The sequence below is a fragment of the Pecten maximus genome, chromosome 12 (assembly GCF_902652985.1).
Source record: "Pecten maximus chromosome 12, xPecMax1.1, whole genome shotgun sequence".
NCBI lineage: Eukaryota > Metazoa > Mollusca > Bivalvia > Pectinida > Pectinidae > Pecten > Pecten maximus.
The window spans coordinates 8,381,210-8,401,807 of record NC_047026.1 but is presented as its reverse complement, the minus strand read 5'-3'; the positions used below and the strand labels follow the sequence as shown (position 1 = coordinate 8,401,807).

Below are 20,598 nucleotides of genomic sequence, written 5' to 3'. Positions count from 1 at the left end.
ACTGATAGTTAATATGGAAATATTAATATGGTAGTATTAAACTGCCTTTTGTGTAAAGTTGTTGTATAATAACTCTAAAGGATTGCAGACAAATTAACCTTAATGCACGTTATTCAATTTGTCTTTAATCCTGTGAGAATTATATAGGACAATAACTTTCAATAGAAGGCTTAAATATTTGGCATGGTATGTTAATTGTACAAGATAGGGCTTTCATATATAAAACATGTGTTACAAGACCTTTTCATCAGTACAAGTGTACTGTGCATACAGCAATCAACTTCAAGTCAAGTGGGTGCATGGTTTAAAAGGCATGTAAGTCTGGTGATTTTTTCACAACTGACTACAACAAAGTATTTAATTAAAGTAATGATAACAAAGGCCTTATAGATATCGTAACAAGCATGCACCTTTAAAGTATGAAATTATCATTACAAGACAAAAAAAAAAAAAAATGATGATATAAGATGGTCGCTTATATATATACGTGCTGCATAACAATTGTTTTCATTCATCCAACATGTATGACCAGTTAATTTTTGCCATTTAAGTACCGTCATTTTGTCTTGCAAGTATTCGTGGTGTTTTCGACGGCCTGGTGATACATCTACATGTACCAGAATGGTAGACAGACATCACTACGGTTATTTATCTTACTTATTACATAAATTACATATATTATGTATTTTTAAACACAGCAGAAATGTTTCTATTCATAACAAGTCGTTTTATCCGTTGTTTAGTTCTACATGTATTAAATAGCCTGTACATAATCTCGCTGAATACACATTTCTTAGACTCGCCAAGGCCTAGTGGTGTCCTCGACGACGTCCAAGCAAATTATATAAAGTTCTTTAATAATCATTTAGATAACTTATTGAACTATACATTGGTATTTAGTTTCATTCCTAATAATTATTGCATATATTTCACCAAAAATATGGTAATTAGCAGCCTCGTAAATTGTTTATCGTTGAATATCTTTTACAATCGTTCCACACATTTAAATAATTAGATGATCATGACGCGTTCCTCATTTTATATAGACCACGATACATATCATACATGTACCGTTCAAATCGCCCATCATGTGCACATTTTTGCTGCACGATCCGTATCGCACATATAGCACATTGTGCATGCACAAATCGCACATCGTGGAACGTTGTGCGATCACATAATTGTACTTAAGTTTTAATGCTATATCTCCTATGCTAAGTACATGACACATCCTTTTGCAAGCTTAAGGTCTTACAACTATACACAGTGTTTTTCTGCCATTATAACTGGATGGGCAGAACAAACCAATTCCCAATTCACTTTATCTGTATTTTTCCAAGAAGGATATTGAAAAAAAATCCAGTTTTCAGATTTAAACTTCTAAAAAAAACCCAGAAAATTATAATGGTGAATATATATATAATATAACACAAAATAGCTAAGAAAAAAAAAGAAGGCAAGGGTCAAAATTGGTGTATGTGCACGTTTATGTCCAGGGACATAATATAAATATATCTTAGTATATGTCCCTGGTATGTCATATATATATATACAGCTAGCATTTACACTACACCATAAAACGAGTGTAGGACAAAAGCCCCCCCGGACATTAGCCCCTCCGGACATTAGCCCCTAGGACAAAAGCCCCTCCGGACGAAAGCCCCCCCGGACAGAAGCCCCTTATTTAGAAATTTAGCTGGTATACTTTATATAAATCTGTACTTTTGAAAAACAGAAATTATATATATATATATTGTTGTTTTTATCTCTGAAATTTGGAGAATAATTGTGTGGAAAATGAAAGTCCTTGGTTCAATGTCAGTGTAGCATTATATGTCTGTGGTTAAACATCATAATTTATTTTTTCAAACTTTATATTATTAAGTAAGCTAAAAATTTCAGGAAACTCTCCATGATGAACATATTGTTACTGATTACACATAATTTTTGACTTCCTAATTAATATACTGCAAATATTGATAATCAAAGAAATGCCTACAAAAGCAATAAACATTTGATCCCTATTTGCATTGTCTCAAATTATAATATAATAAGTACCTAACCAAACATGTTGCTCTGCGTTGTAATAAGAAAAGTTTAATTTTAGGAATGATTAAAATCAAAGAAACAATGAAGCCATTAATGATATATTTCTTTCCAGGAGAACACAACATCAATAAAAACCTACCAAACAACTGTGTAACAGCTTATTATTTATGTAACAGTTCAAGTAGTTGTTGTTGGAACCGGTTGTTTACATTGCCGAAGCCACTGATGACATATGTTATGTATATGTAGCAATTAAAAATCATAAAAAAATAAATATCATTTTTTTTATGAAGGGGCTTTTGCCGAAGCCACTGATGACATATGCATATGTAGCAATTAAAAATCATTAAAAAAATAAATATCATTTTTTTTTTATGAAGGGGCTTTTGTCCACTTTTTGATTAGTGTGAAGGGGCTTTTGTCCGGGGGGGGGCTAATGTCCGGGGGGGCTTTTGTCCGTACCTCCCATAGAACTGGTAAGCATGAAACAATTATTAGCATGTTTATTTTTCTCATGATTTTAATGTAGAAATTTCTTTATTTGGTTGATTGGACTTTCTCAAAATACTGAGGAAAAACACTGATACGTATACGCCATCATACGATCCATATTAATTTCTGTAATTGTTTTTATACATCTATAGAGTTGAGTGATGATTGTTGTACCTGGACAGAGTCGTGAACTGATGTCCCATCACCTGTGTACCTGGCTTTGTACACACCTGTCACCTTGTTGACTTGCACAGGTGTTGTGTAAACATTCAGACACTATTGTGCTGGTCAGGTGGGATAATTACAGGTGTATATAGAGTCTTAACAAGCAGATACAGAGAAATTAAACAATAGATGTCGGACCATGTATGTCAAACAGGTCACTGTGAATCAAGAATAAGTTTATTAGCATATGGACACATGTTTACAAACAGGCTAAGCAAAGAATACAGTTGTTTTCTATCATGGCATGCATGTCACCTGTTTACAAACAGGTCAAGCAAAGAATATGTTTGTTTAAACACAAGCTACAAATAGGCCAAGCAAAGAATAACCTTGTTTTCTAACATGTACTTGTTACGTGTTTACATACAGGCCAAGCAAAGGATAAGTTTGTTTCCTGACATGGACTTGTAACATGTTTACAAACAGGCCAAGCAAATGAAATAAGTTTGCTTCCTGACATAGACTTGTTACATATTTACAAATAGGCCAAGCAAAGAATATGTTTGCTTCCTAGCATGGACATGTCCCCTGTTTACAAACATTCCAAGCACGGAATAAGTTGTTTCCTAGAATGTAGTTGTTGCATATTGCTTGCAAAGTTTAGAAAATAATAAGTTAAGATATATATTTAAGTGAAATACAGGTAAAATATTTCATTTTGAAAATATGAAATATGTACATATAGGAGAGTGATTATGGCTATATATCTGTACATGTGTATACCTTCTTAAGTATAATAATTTTTTTTAAGCAATAAAAAGCTTCAGGTAGACACCAACAGAAAGAACCAGAAACATACAGAATTAATTAATTTTTTTGTCAATGTAAATGTTGTTTAATTTTATCTCATTCGGTTTTTACTTATCCACCTGAAATACTTTAGGATATTATCACCTTTAACTCAGTTTGAACTCACCCAAAAAATCAAGCATCTCATTGACCAATACATTCCATGTACACTTGATGCTTGGATACTCGGACCTTCCTCAGTTTTATTTTCTGCGACGTGCAGTTCAGGCGTAAAAATTCAAGCCCAGTTAAAGGTTATACCTCCTTAAGTATTGCAATAAAAAGCTTCAGGTAGACACCAACAGAAAGAACCAGAAACATTCAAAATTAATTAATTATTTTTGTCAATGTAAATGATGTTTGATTGTCTGATGTTGCTCAATAAAACTCAAACTTTACATTGTTACAGAGTATGGCCGAATCATCCAGTTCCTCAACAGAGCCGAAAAAACTTTCCAAGAGGGCTTCAATGAACAACAGAACATGGTGCAACATTCGCCAGGAGAAACATAACTCAAAACACAAGTCGGCAAGCTCGACGGACCAGATACGCACACCCACGATTATCGACGAATCTGACGACCTACCTGACCTTGACAGTAACGAGGAGTGTATATTTGTCCAGGTGTTCGAGGAAGAAATAAATGATGACAGTGATTGTATGATTGTGGACGAGTGGGATGCAGGTAGTCCAACGAAAAACTCAAACGTAGGCAAACCTGTTAACAATGACTGTACAAGGTCGGCGTTTACTTCTCTTAACAATAAACGCAAGTTGGAGAATAAAAATTATACTCCAGGAAAGGATCTTATCGAAGGAACTTCTTCAGACAAAATAGAAAAATCAGTAACTAGCAAAAAATTGGACTTCACAGAAACAATTTGTGAAAAAACTGAAAGCAGTCAGAAGAACGAAGGCTGTAGAAAATTTCCAGTTTTGTCGTCTGAAGGTCGAGCCAAATTAGCGAACATTTTAAAAACTGTCAACCCCAAGAGCCTACAGAAATCCAAAAGTGTGGAACAGGCGAGTAAAGAGGACAGTGCTTCAGGAAGTCCTAAAACCCAGGATAAATGGTCATTCACCATAGAACGACACTTTTCTGGTAACTGTTGTTTAGTATTTTAAGATTAGACCTAAATGTATATTTTAATTGTTTCAAGTTTCCCAGCTATTCCAGTCAAATGTCTAACTACTTAACAGGAGAACTCCATGGTACGCAGTAGTTCCCTCTGATAATTTGGGCTAATCTCTATTATACATGGATCCCAGACTGGTCAGTTGATAAACTGCTTGTATGTACATGTATATTCATTCATCCCATATCAAGTATTATCCATGAATTAAATATTAAACTTCAAAGTTGGTCCATACTTTCTTGACCAAAATTAGGGTGAAAGAACATTTTCCTTAATATTGATTTTGGTAGACTTTTTTCTGTTACAGCATATTCAAACAGGAGTTATGAAAAATAAAAAATAGATTCTGTTGTGGTTATGGTATGTCCAGGTTAAACTCTGAATTGACTGCACTACATAGGTCCCTAAATTTCTGTGTTGCGACATCACTAAGATTCTTCCTGGTAACCATGAGGTCCCCAACTCCTGTGTTGTGACATGTCCATTACTAAGATTCTTCCCGGTAACCTTGAGGCCCCCCCCCCCCCCCCCCGAAAAAAAAGAAGACAAATAAAAAAAAAAAAAAAAAAACTTCAGTGATGTGAGGTGTCCATCACTAAACTCTTCCCTGTAACTTTCAGCCTCGATCCCTTCCTCCCTTCCCCAACTTAAGTGATGTGACGCTGCCATCACTAAAACCCTTTCCTGTCACCTTGAGTCCCCCCCCCCCCCCCTCCCCCTACATCTAACTAATATCTATAATGGGATGTATATTTTAAAGGAAATGCTGATGTCAGATGATAACAGTAACAGGAAGTTTTTACTTCAGTGATTAGTCCGACATCATCTGTGTACACATGACTAAATCTACAGCACGCTGATCTTCAATTTACAGAATTCTACTGTGCACTTATACATATAAATACCTGAAATGAAATATTATTATTGTTATTTGTAAAATGAGATGAAACAAAATTGAAAAAATAACTTCCAAAGGAATATGATTTTAATGCTTATTAAAATTTCCAAGTTTAAACTTATTATAAAAATGATGAGTTAAAAATTGAATTTACATGCATTTTGTTTAAATGTAACCTGAGCCAGGTCCGAGCTCGAGCCATATGCATCCTGCAGTTTTAGATAGAAATCAATCGGCTACACATTTGTGACTCTGAAAACTTAATTAACCCTGCAACTGTTATTATGATCCTGTTAAAGTGTTAATTATTTTGATAATTTGAGATCTTTTAAAAAAAAAAGGAAAAAAAGTCATTATTTGAATTAAGCCGTTAGAAAAGTTGGTAAGCTACATTCTTGGAATTGCTATTTGGTGTATATATACAATGATACTTACCATGCACATGTACATATGTGTATATAATTTCAAGGAATAAAAATTGTCAGTCATATATATATAAGTTGTATATAACGGGGGTTTGATCAATGTTTGATGGCTATATATATATACATACAGGCCTTGCAATTGGCTAAGACACCTTTATACCAAATATCAAATGCCTTGACTGATATATATGGCAAACATATACCTGTTTATACAGGGCAGTACGTACAGTTTCGTGTACTGTAGATATGCATGCATGCATGTGCACGAACATTATAAGTACCCAGTAGCTATGTAATTGATAAGTATAGTAGGAAATAAATATGTATATATTGATATGTTTGTGTTAATGTTTTATATTATGCTTCCTGTGTAAAATCCTTCCTTGGTTTAATTAGTTTACATAATTTGTTTAATTTATCTCGAAATGTTTGTTCTTTCAGACATCCTAAGCGGAGGTTCACCCCAGGGGAAAACAACAAGCGAGGAAAACTCACCGGAAAAAATTCATTCCCCGAGCTACCTATCTCCTCCCAAACTCTCTAATGGATCATTCCAACCTATCACCTCTAGTCCAATGCGGGAACACCCACCAGTCCTAGAACCGGAGATTACCAAACCAAGCGCATTCTCAAACTACAGACCTTCAAAATCACCTGGAACATCTCCAACTCCATCAAAACGTCTCAAGCTAGGCAGATGTGTTAGTGCTACTACCACTGTGAAAAATAATTATGAAATTGTTAATATGAGATTAGGTAAATCTTTATCCTTAGAATCAGATGTACCTAAAGGTCGAACGATACGAACATCAAGTGACATTGTGTTGAATTCTTGGAACTCTAAACGTTCGGATGTCCGGAATTTCTTCAAACCAATCCCGTCATCATCTTCTGTAGCTGATACGCCAACTTTATCTACAAGGACACTGAAAGACTGGCAGAACCTGAGGCCGTTTAATGTTGAGTTCCCAACTAAAGCGGGCCTTGAGGATTCTCTGTCCATGAAATTATCAAAGATGCATATTGACACCATAGGTGTGTGTTTTGAGGAAGAAGGACCGTATTGCCTGCGTCACGCCATTAAATTCACTCACGATTTTTCTCTGAAATACATTCCAACTGTTGACATTGTTAAGCAGCTATTGTTCAAGGGGATTTTAGAAAATAATCAAGTGGATTTAATGTTCAGTTCGTACCGAACACTCCGACTGATTCAGCAGAAATATCCGGGAACCCTCCAGATCGACTGGGACACCCTCAAACTCGTAATTGACAGCGTAAACCTCGGCCTCGGTTTCGTAAAACAGGATATGGTCGTCCTTCTGAGAACTAGTCTGTTTCTCCAGCTGACGGTCGCGTGCTATGGAGATGAACTGTATAACTGTGACGTGGTTGACCCTAAGGGTCTACGTCAGTCCATGGCGTATAAAAGTCTGACGTTCGACAGTGCGTCGTACACTGGGGGTGTCAAACAACTCACCAACTGGATCGTCTGTTGTCTCACATACGGGGAATTCCAGGAAGTTCAGGAAATTTCCTCACCTTTTTTTCGCGAAAGAAATCAAGACATACATCCAAATCAGACAGAAGACGTGATTCTACGACAGGAAGTTCGTAAAATTCTACCACTGCTGCAAAGACTTCTAAAAATAGCGATAGAAATAAACCTGAGTTGTTCGGATTGTGCAAGAACTTGTGCGTCCGAGCTTATCAAGAGCTTTGTTTACCTGAGTCTAGGGTACAAGAAACTGCTGCTACAGACGATGCAGTCAAGTCTGTTGCAGTTCAAACTCGTGTCACTGATGTTGGAGAATTACTGTGACTGTGATGCATTCTCCTACTACGAGTTCCCATCAAGTGTGAGAGATGTAGTCGAGAATTTATTACAGGCCCAGCCCCCTAGGATGATGAACACGCCTCCTACTACCCCGCAGTCCGAGGAGGAAGAGGGGGGTGGGGATGGTGTGGGGAGATTTGTACCGAAGGTGTCCTCTGTAGCAGTGGAAGAGCTGGCTATGTTGCAGTATTACGCCTTGAAAAGTTACTTACAATGTTCTAAAGGTAGGTTATACTCGAACTCTGATGTTCTAAAGGTAGGTTATACTCGAACTCTGATGTTCTAAAGGTATGTTATACTCGAACTCTGATGTGATGGACACTTACAATACTCTAAAGGTAGGTTATACTCGAACTCTGATGTGATGGACACTTACAATACTCTAAAGGTAGGTTATACTCGAACTCTGATGTTCTAAAGGTAGGTTATACTCGAACTCTGATGTGATGGACACTTACAATACTCTAAAGGTAGGTTATACTCGAACTCTGATGTGATGGACACTTACAATACTCTAAAGGTAGGTTATACTCGAACTCTGATGTTCTAAAGGTAGGTTATACTCGAACTCTGATGTGATGGACACTTACAATACTCTAAAGGTAGGTTATACTCGAACTCTGATGTGATGGACACTTACAATACTCTAAAGGTAGGTTATACTCGAACTCTGATGTGATGGACACTTACAATACTCTAAAGGTAGGTTATACTCGAACTCTGATGTGATGGACACTTACAATACTCTAAAGGTAGGTTATACTCGAACTCTGATGTGATGGACACTTACAATACTCTAAAGGTAGGTTATACTCGAACTCTGATGTGATGGACACTTACAATACTCTAAAGGTAGGTTATACTCGAACTCTGATGTGATGGACACTTACAATACTCTAAAGGTAGGTTATACTCGAACTCTGATGTGATGGACACTTACAATACTCTAAAGGTAGGTTATACTCGAACTCTGATGTGATGGATATGTACACTTACTATACTTTAAGGTTGGTTATACTCGAACTCTGATGTTCTAAAGGTAGGTTATAACACTCTGATGAGGTGGACATGAAGGTTTAATGACCATGATTTATTTGATGATAGATGCAGGATAAGGACTGGGGTTTCTCACATGCTTCACAGGGTTATCCGGTGGTTTCTAGGGAAAAGATAAATCTATCTTTCATGGGGGTAAAGACAGCCAGCAAGCGCTATATGACGCTGCTCACAATGATGTAACCATGGCATGATGAAAAACTTCCATTAAAATTAACGTATGCAAATATTGATCTCTTCCGTGGACAGGGATATCTCAACCCTCGTGTAAGAGTTTGGCTGGCCAGCACTCTGCAAGCCTCGTGCTGACTTGCCAAACTCTTACACTTGGGTTGAGATATCCCTGTCCACGGAACAGACCCATGTTAGATTCTATTAATCTTCGAACATTTGGTCATATGGTCAAATATACACATTCTATTCCGAATTTCCTCAAATTGAGGTTAATAACATGTTCATCAAAGTATGATGGCGATGATCTTATACAATGTAAGATAAATGTTTGCTTCCTATCATCATAACAATGACAGAATGCGAGAATACAAAAAAACAATATTTAGGAAGTGAAAATATTATGGCTTTAAAAAACAATTACATGTATTGTTGACATTCAGGGCTTTGTCTCACTGGTTTGGTATGGGGCATTTTTTGCCTCATTATTAGGAGCAAATTGGTGAATTTAGAAAGATTTTCTCAGGAGTAAACTACAAACTTTGTGAAATTGGTTTAAATATTGAATAATTTTAATTTGGAATAGGGCCCATTTATGCCCCCCAAAAGCCCTGTACAATGTATATATGTACATTTCCTCGCCATGAAATGGAGGAGGCATATAGCCCATTCCATCACGTCACATCGCCTCTAGATCTCATCCTGTCCCAATGCAATGTAACTATGGCTTATCTCACAAACTGCTGATGCGATCCTCATGAAACACTGTTTCGGGGTGTCAAGTGGCAGCGGGGGCATTTATGTCTTACAGACGTTTTTAAGTTTATAATGTTTCAAGGTATACATGTATTTATACTTATAGTAGGTAGAACTGAAGGCATCTGAATCACAGTAATTCTGTATTATTTTTAAAACCTATGAAATGAGTTTTATGTAGGTAAAAAAAACCTATAAAGTGTGTTTAATGTATAGGTAATGTATTTCTGTACTTGCTTGTCCACAGCTAAAAGCCATGTTCCACTGAGGATCAGAGTTAAGTTACCGGAGAAAGAATTCGGCAGTCTGTCTCCCGAGAGTATGAAAGAGCTAGAGAAGCTACCTAGTCATATAGAGGAACTACGAGGCCTCTATCTACAACTTGCCATCGAACTCACAGCAGATACGGAGAAATATCTGATGATGATGCTCTGTTTGAAGGACACGACAGTCAAACACTGAAAGTTCCCTTGTTATCGATACTACACAGGCTACCCAGAAAACACACGAAGAACAGCTACAAAACAATTATTTACTACCGAATGGCATAGGCTGTCAAGAAAGTATGTGAAGAACAGCCAATCTGCGATTACTAGTCATTGATTTCACTCTGGTTAGGACATGCATGATTGTTGGTCGATGACGACAAATTTGCAGTCGTTGATGACGGATTTGCAGTCTAGAGGACATCAGTCGATGACCTGATATTTGTAATCTAGAGGACCATGTACCACTGTCAGCCGATGACCACGGAATTGTAGTCTAGAGGTCGACGTACCACTGTCAGCCGATGACCTGGGATTTGTAGTCTAGAGGACCACGTACCACTGTCAGCCGATGACCTGATATTTGTAGTCTAGAGGATGTACCACTGTCAGCCGATGACCTGGGATTTGTAGTCTAGAGGACTGCGTACCACTGTCAGTCGATGACCATGGAATTGTAGTCTGGAGGTCGACGTACCACTGTCAGCCGATGACCTGGGATTTGTAGTCTAGAGGACGTACCACTGTCAGTCGATGACCTGGGATTTGTAGTCTAGAGGAACGCCATTGATAGTACATCTGTACCGACATCATTGTCTTGTTACACCCAGATTCTAGTAATATTTCATACCTACATATGTATACATATACATATAACCTCCTTGGTCATATTTGTACCTATTGTACCAACATGTTAAATAGCGACCCCGATAGAGAGAGGTTTCGTGGACTAGTCACTGAATACAGAGCTTGTGATTATTTGACTGTTATGTATGTTACGGTTTAATTTATAAATTTCATTTTAAGTTATTGGAGAAGTGGGAGATTTCACATTTCATTCATATTCATTTTTTCTAATTAATATGTGTTGTATATGTAGAGATAATGCAGTGTGTGGATTGTCATGGTGAGGAGAGTATGTAGTGCGTTAGTTGTCATGGTAACAAGAATCATAACAGGATGTGGGTTGTCATGGTAATGCGACTCGTATTAGTATGTGGGTTGTCATGGTAATGATAATCATATATTAGTGTGTGGGATGTCATGGTAATGATCGAGAATCATATATTAGTGTGTGGGTTGTCATGGTAATGAGAATCATATATTAGTGTGTGGGTTGTCATGGTAATGAGAATCATATATTAGTGTGTGGGTTGTCATGGTAATGAGAATCATATATTAGTGTGTGGGTTGTCATTGTGAAGAGAATCATATATTAGTGTGTGGGTTGTCATGGTAATGATAATCATATATTAGTGTGTGGGTTGTCATTGTGAAGAGAATCATATATTAGTGTGTGGGATGTCATGGTAATGATCGAGAATCATATATTAGTATGTGGGTTGTCATGGTAATGAGAATCATATATTAGTGTGTGGGTTGTCATGGTAATGAGAATCATATATTAGTGTGTGGGTTGTCATGGTAATAAGAATCATATATTAGTGTGTGGGTTGTCATTGTGAAGAGAATCATATATTAGTGTGTGGGTTGTCATGGTAATGAGAATCATATATTAGTGTGTGGGTTGTCATGGTAATGAAAATCATATATTAGTGTGTGGGTTGTCATGGTAATGAAAATCATATATTAGTGTGTGGGTTGTCATGGTAATGATCGAGAATCATATATTAGTGTGTGGGTTGTCATTGTGAAGAGAATCATATATTAGTGTGTGGGTTGTCATGGTAATGATTGAGAATCATATATTAGTGTGTGGGTTGTCATGGTTAAGAGAATCATATATTAGTGTGTGGGTTGTCATGGTAATGAAAATCATATATTATGTGTGGGTTGTCATGGTTAAGAGAATCATATATTAGTGTGTGGGTTGTCATGGTAATGATCGAGAATCATATATTAGTGTGTGGGTTGTCATTGTGAAGAGAATCATATATTAGTGTGTGGGTTGTCATGGTAATGATAATCATATATTAGTGTGTGGGATGTCATGGTAATGATCGAGAATCATATATTAGTGTGTGGGTTGTCATGGTAATGAGAATCATATGTTAGTGTGTGGGTTGTCATTGTGAAGAGAATCATATATTAGTGTGTGGGTTGTCATGGTAATGAGAATCATATATTAGTGTGTGGGTTGTCATTGTTAAGAGAATCATATATTAGTGTGTGGGTTGTCATGGTAATGAAAATCATATATTATGTGTGGGTTGTCATGGTTAAGAGAATCATATATTAGTATGTGGGTTGTCATGGTAATGAGACTCAACTGTTGATGGGTTGTCATGGTAACGAAAATTATATTGTGTAACATGAACTGTTTGTGTGTTTTTTCCTCCATAGTTCAGAGCAATCAAACTATTTCATGGTACAAACCTTTGTGGTTAGCCCATTAGAAATATTTGTTGTTTTATATTCGTAGCAACCATAAAAACAACGAAAGGTCAAACACAACAAACGTTTCATGTTACACAGTAAAAGTGTGAGTTGTCATCTTAGCTTAAGTCATAATATTGAGTGGGTTGTCATGGTAAGAAGAATATAGAGTTTTGCTTGTTGTGATAAGGGGACTATTTTGTGTGGGTTGTCATAGTAACGAGTCATGGTAGTGTGCCGGTTGTCATAGTAACGAGAATTGGGATACTGTGTTTGATCTGTTCCCTGGATGAAGCTTTATAGCTGTCATGTGATTAAGAGATGCTGTACTGTGATCCATACCTATGTTGTATACTTTCGTATTTCAGGCAAAGTAACATTTTCTACACCCCCATTCCATCTAGATTGATTCCATTTAGAATGTACCACATCAAGTGGCACATACAGAAGGGTTTTTATAAACTTTTTTTTTCTATGTGCGTCAGTTGAATGTATATTTTTGGAGAAATTTAATATTTTGTTTATTTTATTGGCCTCATAACATAACTTACAAGTTCCTAAAATGTCTAAACTTAATTGCTGACAGTACTCGAATTTGCGTTGTGCTGATTGTGTTCGTAGTCACGTGTTGGTAAATAGCTTTTGTTAACAGTACTCAAGTTTGCGTTATGCTGATTGTGTTCATAGTCACATGTCGTTTAGCTTTCGTTAACAGTACTCAAGTTTGCGTTACGTTGATTGTGATTATAGTCATATGTCAGTTAGCTTTCGTTGACAGTTCATGTGTTTGCGGTATGCTGATTGTGTTCGTATAATCACATCTTGGTAAGCTTTCGTTGGCAGTACTGGAGTTTGCGGTACGCTGATTGTGTTCATAATCACATGTTAGTAAGCTTTCATTGACAGTTCTTGTGTTTACGGTATGCTAATTGTGTTCGTATAGTCACATCTTGGTAAGCTTTCGTTGACAGTACTTGAGTTTGCAGTATGTTGATATTGTTCGTAGTCATGTGGTGGTAACGTTTTGTTGACAGTACTCGAGTTTGCAATATGCTTATTTTGTTCATAGTCACATGTTGTAAATTGCACTTTGTACTCTTTTCTTGCTTTCCTTGTAATTTTTGCAGTGTTAACATGTTGTTATACCCTGCCTGACACGTAGTCCCACTTTTACATAACGGCAGACAAGTTGTCTCCCAGGTTGATGTATGAATTGTACCTGTTTCCTTTGTTTACCTGTTGATTTCTCACCGGTTTTCTCACATGTCTAATTTATGACAAAGTTAAAAAAACAATGGTTTTATGTTGTTATTGAACAAAGCCACTCGCCATATTCATCTGTCAATTAACCCGTGCTTGGTAATTGTATAATAGCTTGAATTGTCATGTCTACATTTCAGTAAAACACTTTGTCTGGCAAAGCCATGTTGAGTCGATATGTTTGGTATAAAAAATAGATATGGTACATTTGTTTTAAAGGTTTATTAGATAAGTACGGTACACTGGTGTTAGAGGTTTACAGGATAAGTACGGTACACTGGTGTTACAGGTTTACGGGATAAGTACGGTACACTGGTGTTAGAGGTTTACAGGATAAGTACGGTACACTGGTGTTAGAGGTTTACAGGATAAGTACGGTACACTGATGATACAGGTTTACGGGATAAGTACGGTACACTGGTGTTAGAGGTTTACAGGATAAGTACGGTACACTGGTGTTAGAGGTTTACAGGATAAGTACGGTACACTGATGATACAGGTTTACAGGATAAGTACGGTACACTGGTGTTAGAGGTTTACAGGATAAGTACGGTACACTGATGATACAGGTTTACGGGATAAGTACGGTACACTGGTGTTAGAGGTTTACAGGATAAGTACGGTACACTGGTGTTAGAGGTTTACAGGATAAGTACGGTACACTGGTGTTAGAGGTTTACAGGATAAGTACGGTACACTGGTGTCAGAGGTTTACGGCATTAGTACGGTACACTGATGTTAGAGGTTTACAGGATAAGTACGGTACACTGATGATACAGGTTTACGGGATAAGTATGGTACACTGATGATACAGGTTTACGGGATAAGTACGGTACACTGGTGTTAGAGGTTACAGGATAAGTACGGTACACTGGTGTTAGAGGTTTACAGGATAAGTACGGTACACTGGTGTTAGACGTTTACAGGATAAGTACGGTACACTGGTGTTAGAGGTTACAGGATAAGTACGGTACACTGGTGTAAGAGGTTTACGGCATTAGTACGGTACACTGATGATACAGGTTGATGAGATAAGTACGGTACACTGATGATACAGGTTTACGGGATAAGTATGGTACACTGATGATACAGGTTTACAGGATAAGTACGGTACACTGATGTTAGAGGTTTACGGGATAAGTACGGTACACTGGTGTTAGAGGTTTACAGGATAAGTACGGTACACTGGTGTAAGAGGTTTACGGCATTAGTACGGTACACTGATGATACAGGTTGATGAGATAAGTACGGTACACTGGTGTTAAAGGTTTTATGGGATAAGTACGGTACACTAATTGTACAGGTTTACAGAATAATTACGGTACACTGGTGTTAGAGGTTTACAGGATAAGTACGATACACTGATGATACAGGTTTATGGGATAAGTACGGTACACTGATGATACAGGTTTATGGGATAAGTACGGTACACTGATGATACAGGTTTACAGGATAAGTACGATACACTGATGATACAGGTTTATGGGATAAGTATGGTACACTGATGATACAGGTTTATGGGATAAGTACGGTACACTGATGATACAGGTTTATGGGATAAGTACGGTACACTGATGATACAGGTTTATGGGATAAGTACGGTACACTGATTGTACAGGTTTACAGGATAATTACGGTACACTGGTGTAAGAGGTTTACAGGATAAGTACGGTACCACCTTGAGAAATATACAGACAGTTTTGCCCTGTTGACAGTTGTCAGTTCCTGTCTTCATTTATAAAAGGTGTATGTGATTATTTTTTTTTTACTTTTGTATATATGTTGACAGTCACAGTGTTCATGTATGATGAAGTATGCTATGATGTTGTTCAGTTTCATTAGTGTTTTAATAATTTGAATTATTGAAGTTGTCCTATACATATGTACATAGACCAAAAAGATATGTTGATTTTGTGCAAAATTTTCATATTGATATCATGCAGCTGAGATGGGTAGGTCCTGACAAAGAAATATTATCAAGACTCTTGTTGAAGTTGGGGTCAAGTTTTGTTTTAAATGATTACATACTTGCTAAAGTTAACATCTGAAGATGTAATTATGGAACTAACAACAAGCATGAAAATGGATGAGGTATAGAGAAATTAACAAGTTTGATGTAATTTTTATCTTTCTTGGGGGATGAGATAGGTGACCTCCACCTCACAACATTTTCCAAGGGGGCTAAGGGGCTTGGCCTGATGGGGAAAGAGAAATGGCGTGGCTTCCACTTTTCCAAGGGGGCTGAGGGGCTTGGCCTGATGGGGGAAGAGAAATGGCGTGGCTTTCCCTTTTCCAAGGGGGCTAAGGGGCTTGGCCTTATGAGGGAAGAGAAATGGCGTGGCTTCCCCTTTTCCAAGGGGGCTGAGGGGCTGGGCCTTATGAGGGAAGAGAAATGGCGTGGCTTCCCCTTTTCCAAGGGGGCTGAGGGGCTTGGCCTGATGGGGGAAGAGAAATGGCGTGGCTTCCCCTTTTTCAAGGGGGCTAAGGGGCTTGGCCTGATGGGGGAAGAGAAATGGCGTAGCTTCCCCTTTTCCAAGGGGGCTGAGGGGCTGGGCCTTATGAGGGAAGAGAAATGGCGTGGCTTCCCCTTTTCCAAGGGGGCTGAGGGGCTTGGCCTGATGGGGGAAGAGAAATGGCGTGGCTTCCCTTTTTCCAAGGGGGCTGAGGGGCTGGGCCTTATGAGAGAAGAGAAATGGCGTGGCTTCCCCTTTCCATGGAGGCTGAAGGGCTTGGCCTTATGAGGGAAGCATAGCAAATTCTTTAAAATCATTTTTCTTCTGAAGATCGGAAAACATTTAGTCCATATTTGATCTGAAAGTCCTTGAATAAAGGGGAACGAATTGGGTATAAATGAGGTTCCCATCCCGCCATCTTTGAAAGGAAGTTCTTTAAAATCCCTTTGTAAAAATAATGGGATTTTGTGCAAATATGGTAAAGCACCCTTGGAGGAAAGAAATAGAGGGGTAGGCATCTATGAGGAAAGAAATAGAGGGGTAGGCATAGCAAATTCTGTGAAATCCTTATTTTATGATGTATTCTCTGGTATCAGAATATTTATCGGGTTTCATAGCATGTTCTCACGGCAGTATTGGCTATAAACGATCCTGGACTCTACATACTAATGTTTATATAAATCTTATTTAGGTTTCTGGATTCATGTTTAATTTGTAACAGTGCTTTTTGTTGATTTTCAGTGAAATACTTAAATGTTGTTTTTTGTGGTCGAATGTTTTATGTGGACGTTAATTATCACTGATTTCTTGACTCTGCAGTGACATAACTAATGATTTTGTTTGAGGGTTAATTTCCAGGTTGGACAGTGACATAACTTACTGTTGAATGATTTAGTTTGAGGATTTATTTCAAGGTCAGATACGGCTATTATATATTGCTTAACTTGAACTTAAACACGAAATTATATTGTTGTTGAATCATGAAGAAAATTATATGAATGTTAAAATTGATTATAATCTTGTTTTGTAATCTATAATATAGATGACATATTTTGAAAGCTCTGGTTTGTATTTATAATACATTGATTATGTTTGTATCGTTATACTAAAATGCCTGTGTTGACTTAAGTCCAATTGCACTTCATGAGAAGCTCAACAAATGGCTGAAAAGCTTAATTTTCAAAATGGAATGTTTGAGTGGTACTCCCGGACATTTGCTTTTTTGCCTATAAATGCGTGCCCATTTTAAAGCAATATTGTCTAGATTAAGATTTAATTGTATATGGAATTTAAAAAAAATTTAAAATGAAAGAACGGTTTATATCATGCAGTTGTCAATTTAAAGTACATGTAGGGCCCAGCTTTGGGTTATACAGATATGATTGACAGCTCCTTTATCAACAGAGAATACTAGCTCAACCCACCTATTGTTAATAAGTGTGAAAAATGTCGTACATTTACCGACCATGTTACAGAAGTATGGAATGGAAATGCTAGTTTTATAGAAAGTTTGGACTATTGAACTACACATCTGGAGTTGTGAAATTACGTCAGTTTGAACAAAACTACCACCATGACCTTGTCGAAAATGTTCGCCTTAAAGTATTTTAAATCGATGAAAAACGGTATGATTAAGTCTTAAAACAAGTATCTATGTGATCAGGGATTGAGCATGTTCTATTAAATACATATACCATTTCAACAGTTTTACTGGAATTGGAATCAAAATTCGCCCCGTATTGATTTTACCAGACATATAAATGTCTCTGATTTTACTCTCAGTGGCAAGCACGAGTTACGTGGTGGTCCTACAAAGTGTTAATTGATTTTTGAGGTAGTTACGTAGTTTACATCAAATAAAAACTCAATCCTTTGTTATCGTATGCATCTTTTGTTTACATTGTAAACATTATAAAAGGCTTATAGGACGTATCCCGTATATATTCAGGAAACTTTTACACAGGTGAGGATTTTCATTGGTTAAATCTCGAATTCTGCTGATAAGTCCGAAATGGTTGAAATGATGATTTGGTGCAGTAAAAAGATTTACTTATCCTTTAAGTATCAACGAATGAGATAAAAATGTCCACTTACATTTCATTTTGAATTATTTCCGCTTGTTGAGGTGCAAGTCTTGATTCTATAGTCGCTCAATTTTGTAATTTTACCACTGATTTATAGATATATTCATATATTTCCTTTAATAATTATCATACAGAACTTTTCTGGCAGCGAAAAATTAACATTTGCTTCTTGTTATCCAATTATATTAAAACTGATAAGATAATCACTACTTTATTTTTACATTTTTGTATGCTTAATCAATCAAACGTATTCTGGAAATGTATACATTTGTAGAATATTGATGTGTAAAGGTACTCATAAGTAGAATGTATAGATGGATGAAGCTATTTTGTTTTTTCATATCTTGGAAATTGTTATACATGTTTGAATATTGGATATTAAATTTTTTATCTAAGTGTTGAAAGAGATATTTGTTCTTTTTCTATTTATTGAACTTTAAACAATTTCTACATAAACTTACCTATGTTGGTAATGAACATCAAACCAATGTCCAGTGATCACGACATATTCACCTGCCGGTATTCATCACACTTGTGACACAGATCGCCACCTTTCAATGGCCATCGCACATATTACCAGCTTCTTGTGATCATCACAAACCTCTTCCAGATTGCCAGCTTCATGTGGTCATCACAAACTTCTGACACAGATTGCCATCTTCCTGTGATCATCACAAACTTCTGACACAGATTGTCAGCTTCCTGTGGCCATCACAAACTTCTGACACAGATTGCCACGCGAAATATAAGTGATTTACAGTAGAAAGAAGGACCTTTTAAAGTAAAATTGTTAAACTGATGAGTTTGTGGCCTTTTTCTGAAAAAGGCATATTTTATCCCAAACTTAAAAGTTTCACACTTAATTCTAAAAGCAGTCTTCTTGTCGTGTCTAGAGTTCTTTATAGTGTCTAATAAGACCATTTTTGAAATACCTCCTTATATTGCTATATTTGTGTGATATTCACAACCGCCATTTGCATTTCAAGGTCAAAATAGAAACAGTATTTATACAAATCATAAAACAAAATCTGGTCAAACCAATGCTCCCGTTTTGTACTTTAGACACTTGTGAACATAACGGCATGACTATTCTGTGCAATATATGCGATACAAATGAGCTAAGTTTGTCCCCTTGAATCATGCAGTCCTACGGTTTGCCATGATACAAACTAAAAGTTCATGAAGTTATTTCTGTTAAATTGCATCATAATAGGAATTTATAGGCTTATATTTACATTTACACTGCAGCCCCGCTATATAACTTTACCAAGCTCACTTGAAGTTCACGAGTCCATAAGTTCCTAATCTTTATTATGACGTCATTATTATAGTGATGCTATAATTGTCACTTCGGCGATAACGAAAGATGGCTGTTGAAAAGGCTGTTCCGTCTTTGACGAAAATAATTTGTTTATTCATCGTCGGAGCAAAATTCCTGGATATAGTCTTTAAAAATCGTTGTCAAATGTAAAATTAAGCATTGAACTGCTTTCATTTGGAAGTTATGGGTTGATGAATGCCAACTAGATAAAGACAAATTCAACATGAAGCGCTAGCAACACGCTTCATTAAATTTGCATTTGTCCAGTTGGCATTCATCAGCTCATAACTTCCAACTGAAAGCAGTTTAATGCTTAAGTAAAATATCACTGTTTTGACTGGATTTGCTGTTTAGATGCCCCTTAAACAATCAATTTCAGTCCGTGATGACACCATTAGCCTGAACAACTCTACACTGGAACACCTAATGCAGATTTATATCCCGGCGACCGATAATATTACATCTAATGGAATTAATAGACATCCATAAATAATCTTGATATCTCTGGAGCGCCTGGCCCAGACCACATAAAACCCAAAATACTTTAGGATCTGGAAAGAGAAACTCCCCACTTTCTTTGCCCTATCTTTCGAAGGTAGCTAGCCTCCGGTGATGTTCCGACTGGACAATAGGTATTATTGCCCCAGTTTGCAAACTTACCGTACTATGTAACTTGCCTATGTTTGTCGTAAGGTCCTGGAACATATTTTAGTATGTAACATCATGAACTATGCTGATAATAATCCCCTTTCCCTAACAACATGGTTTCAGACAGTTAATGTCATGTGGGAGTCATTTGATATAATTCTTTAATGGCATCTCG

The 20,598-nt window shown here is 36.9% G+C and overlaps 1 protein-coding gene across 3 annotated transcripts in view; it reads left to right on the top strand.

Moving 5' to 3' along the window:
* The window catches only part of LOC117339132, a 19,770-nt gene extending 912 nt beyond the window's left edge, over positions 1-18,858 (top strand). For 2 of the 3 annotated variants that reach the window (XM_033900546.1, XM_033900545.1), the window contains exons 2-4: positions 3,965-4,658; positions 6,457-8,076; positions 10,083-14,936. In XM_033900546.1, the coding sequence (XP_033756437.1) occupies positions 3,965-4,658; positions 6,457-8,076; positions 10,083-10,297 (2,529 nt within the window). In that variant the 3' untranslated portion in view covers positions 10,298-14,936. Of the gene's footprint in view, positions 1-3,964; positions 4,659-6,456; positions 8,077-10,082; positions 14,937-15,009 lie in introns of those variants that run through there. The other variant, XR_004535092.1, reaches the window with a different exon arrangement.
* The last annotated feature ends 1,740 nt before the right edge of the window (positions 18,859-20,598 follow it).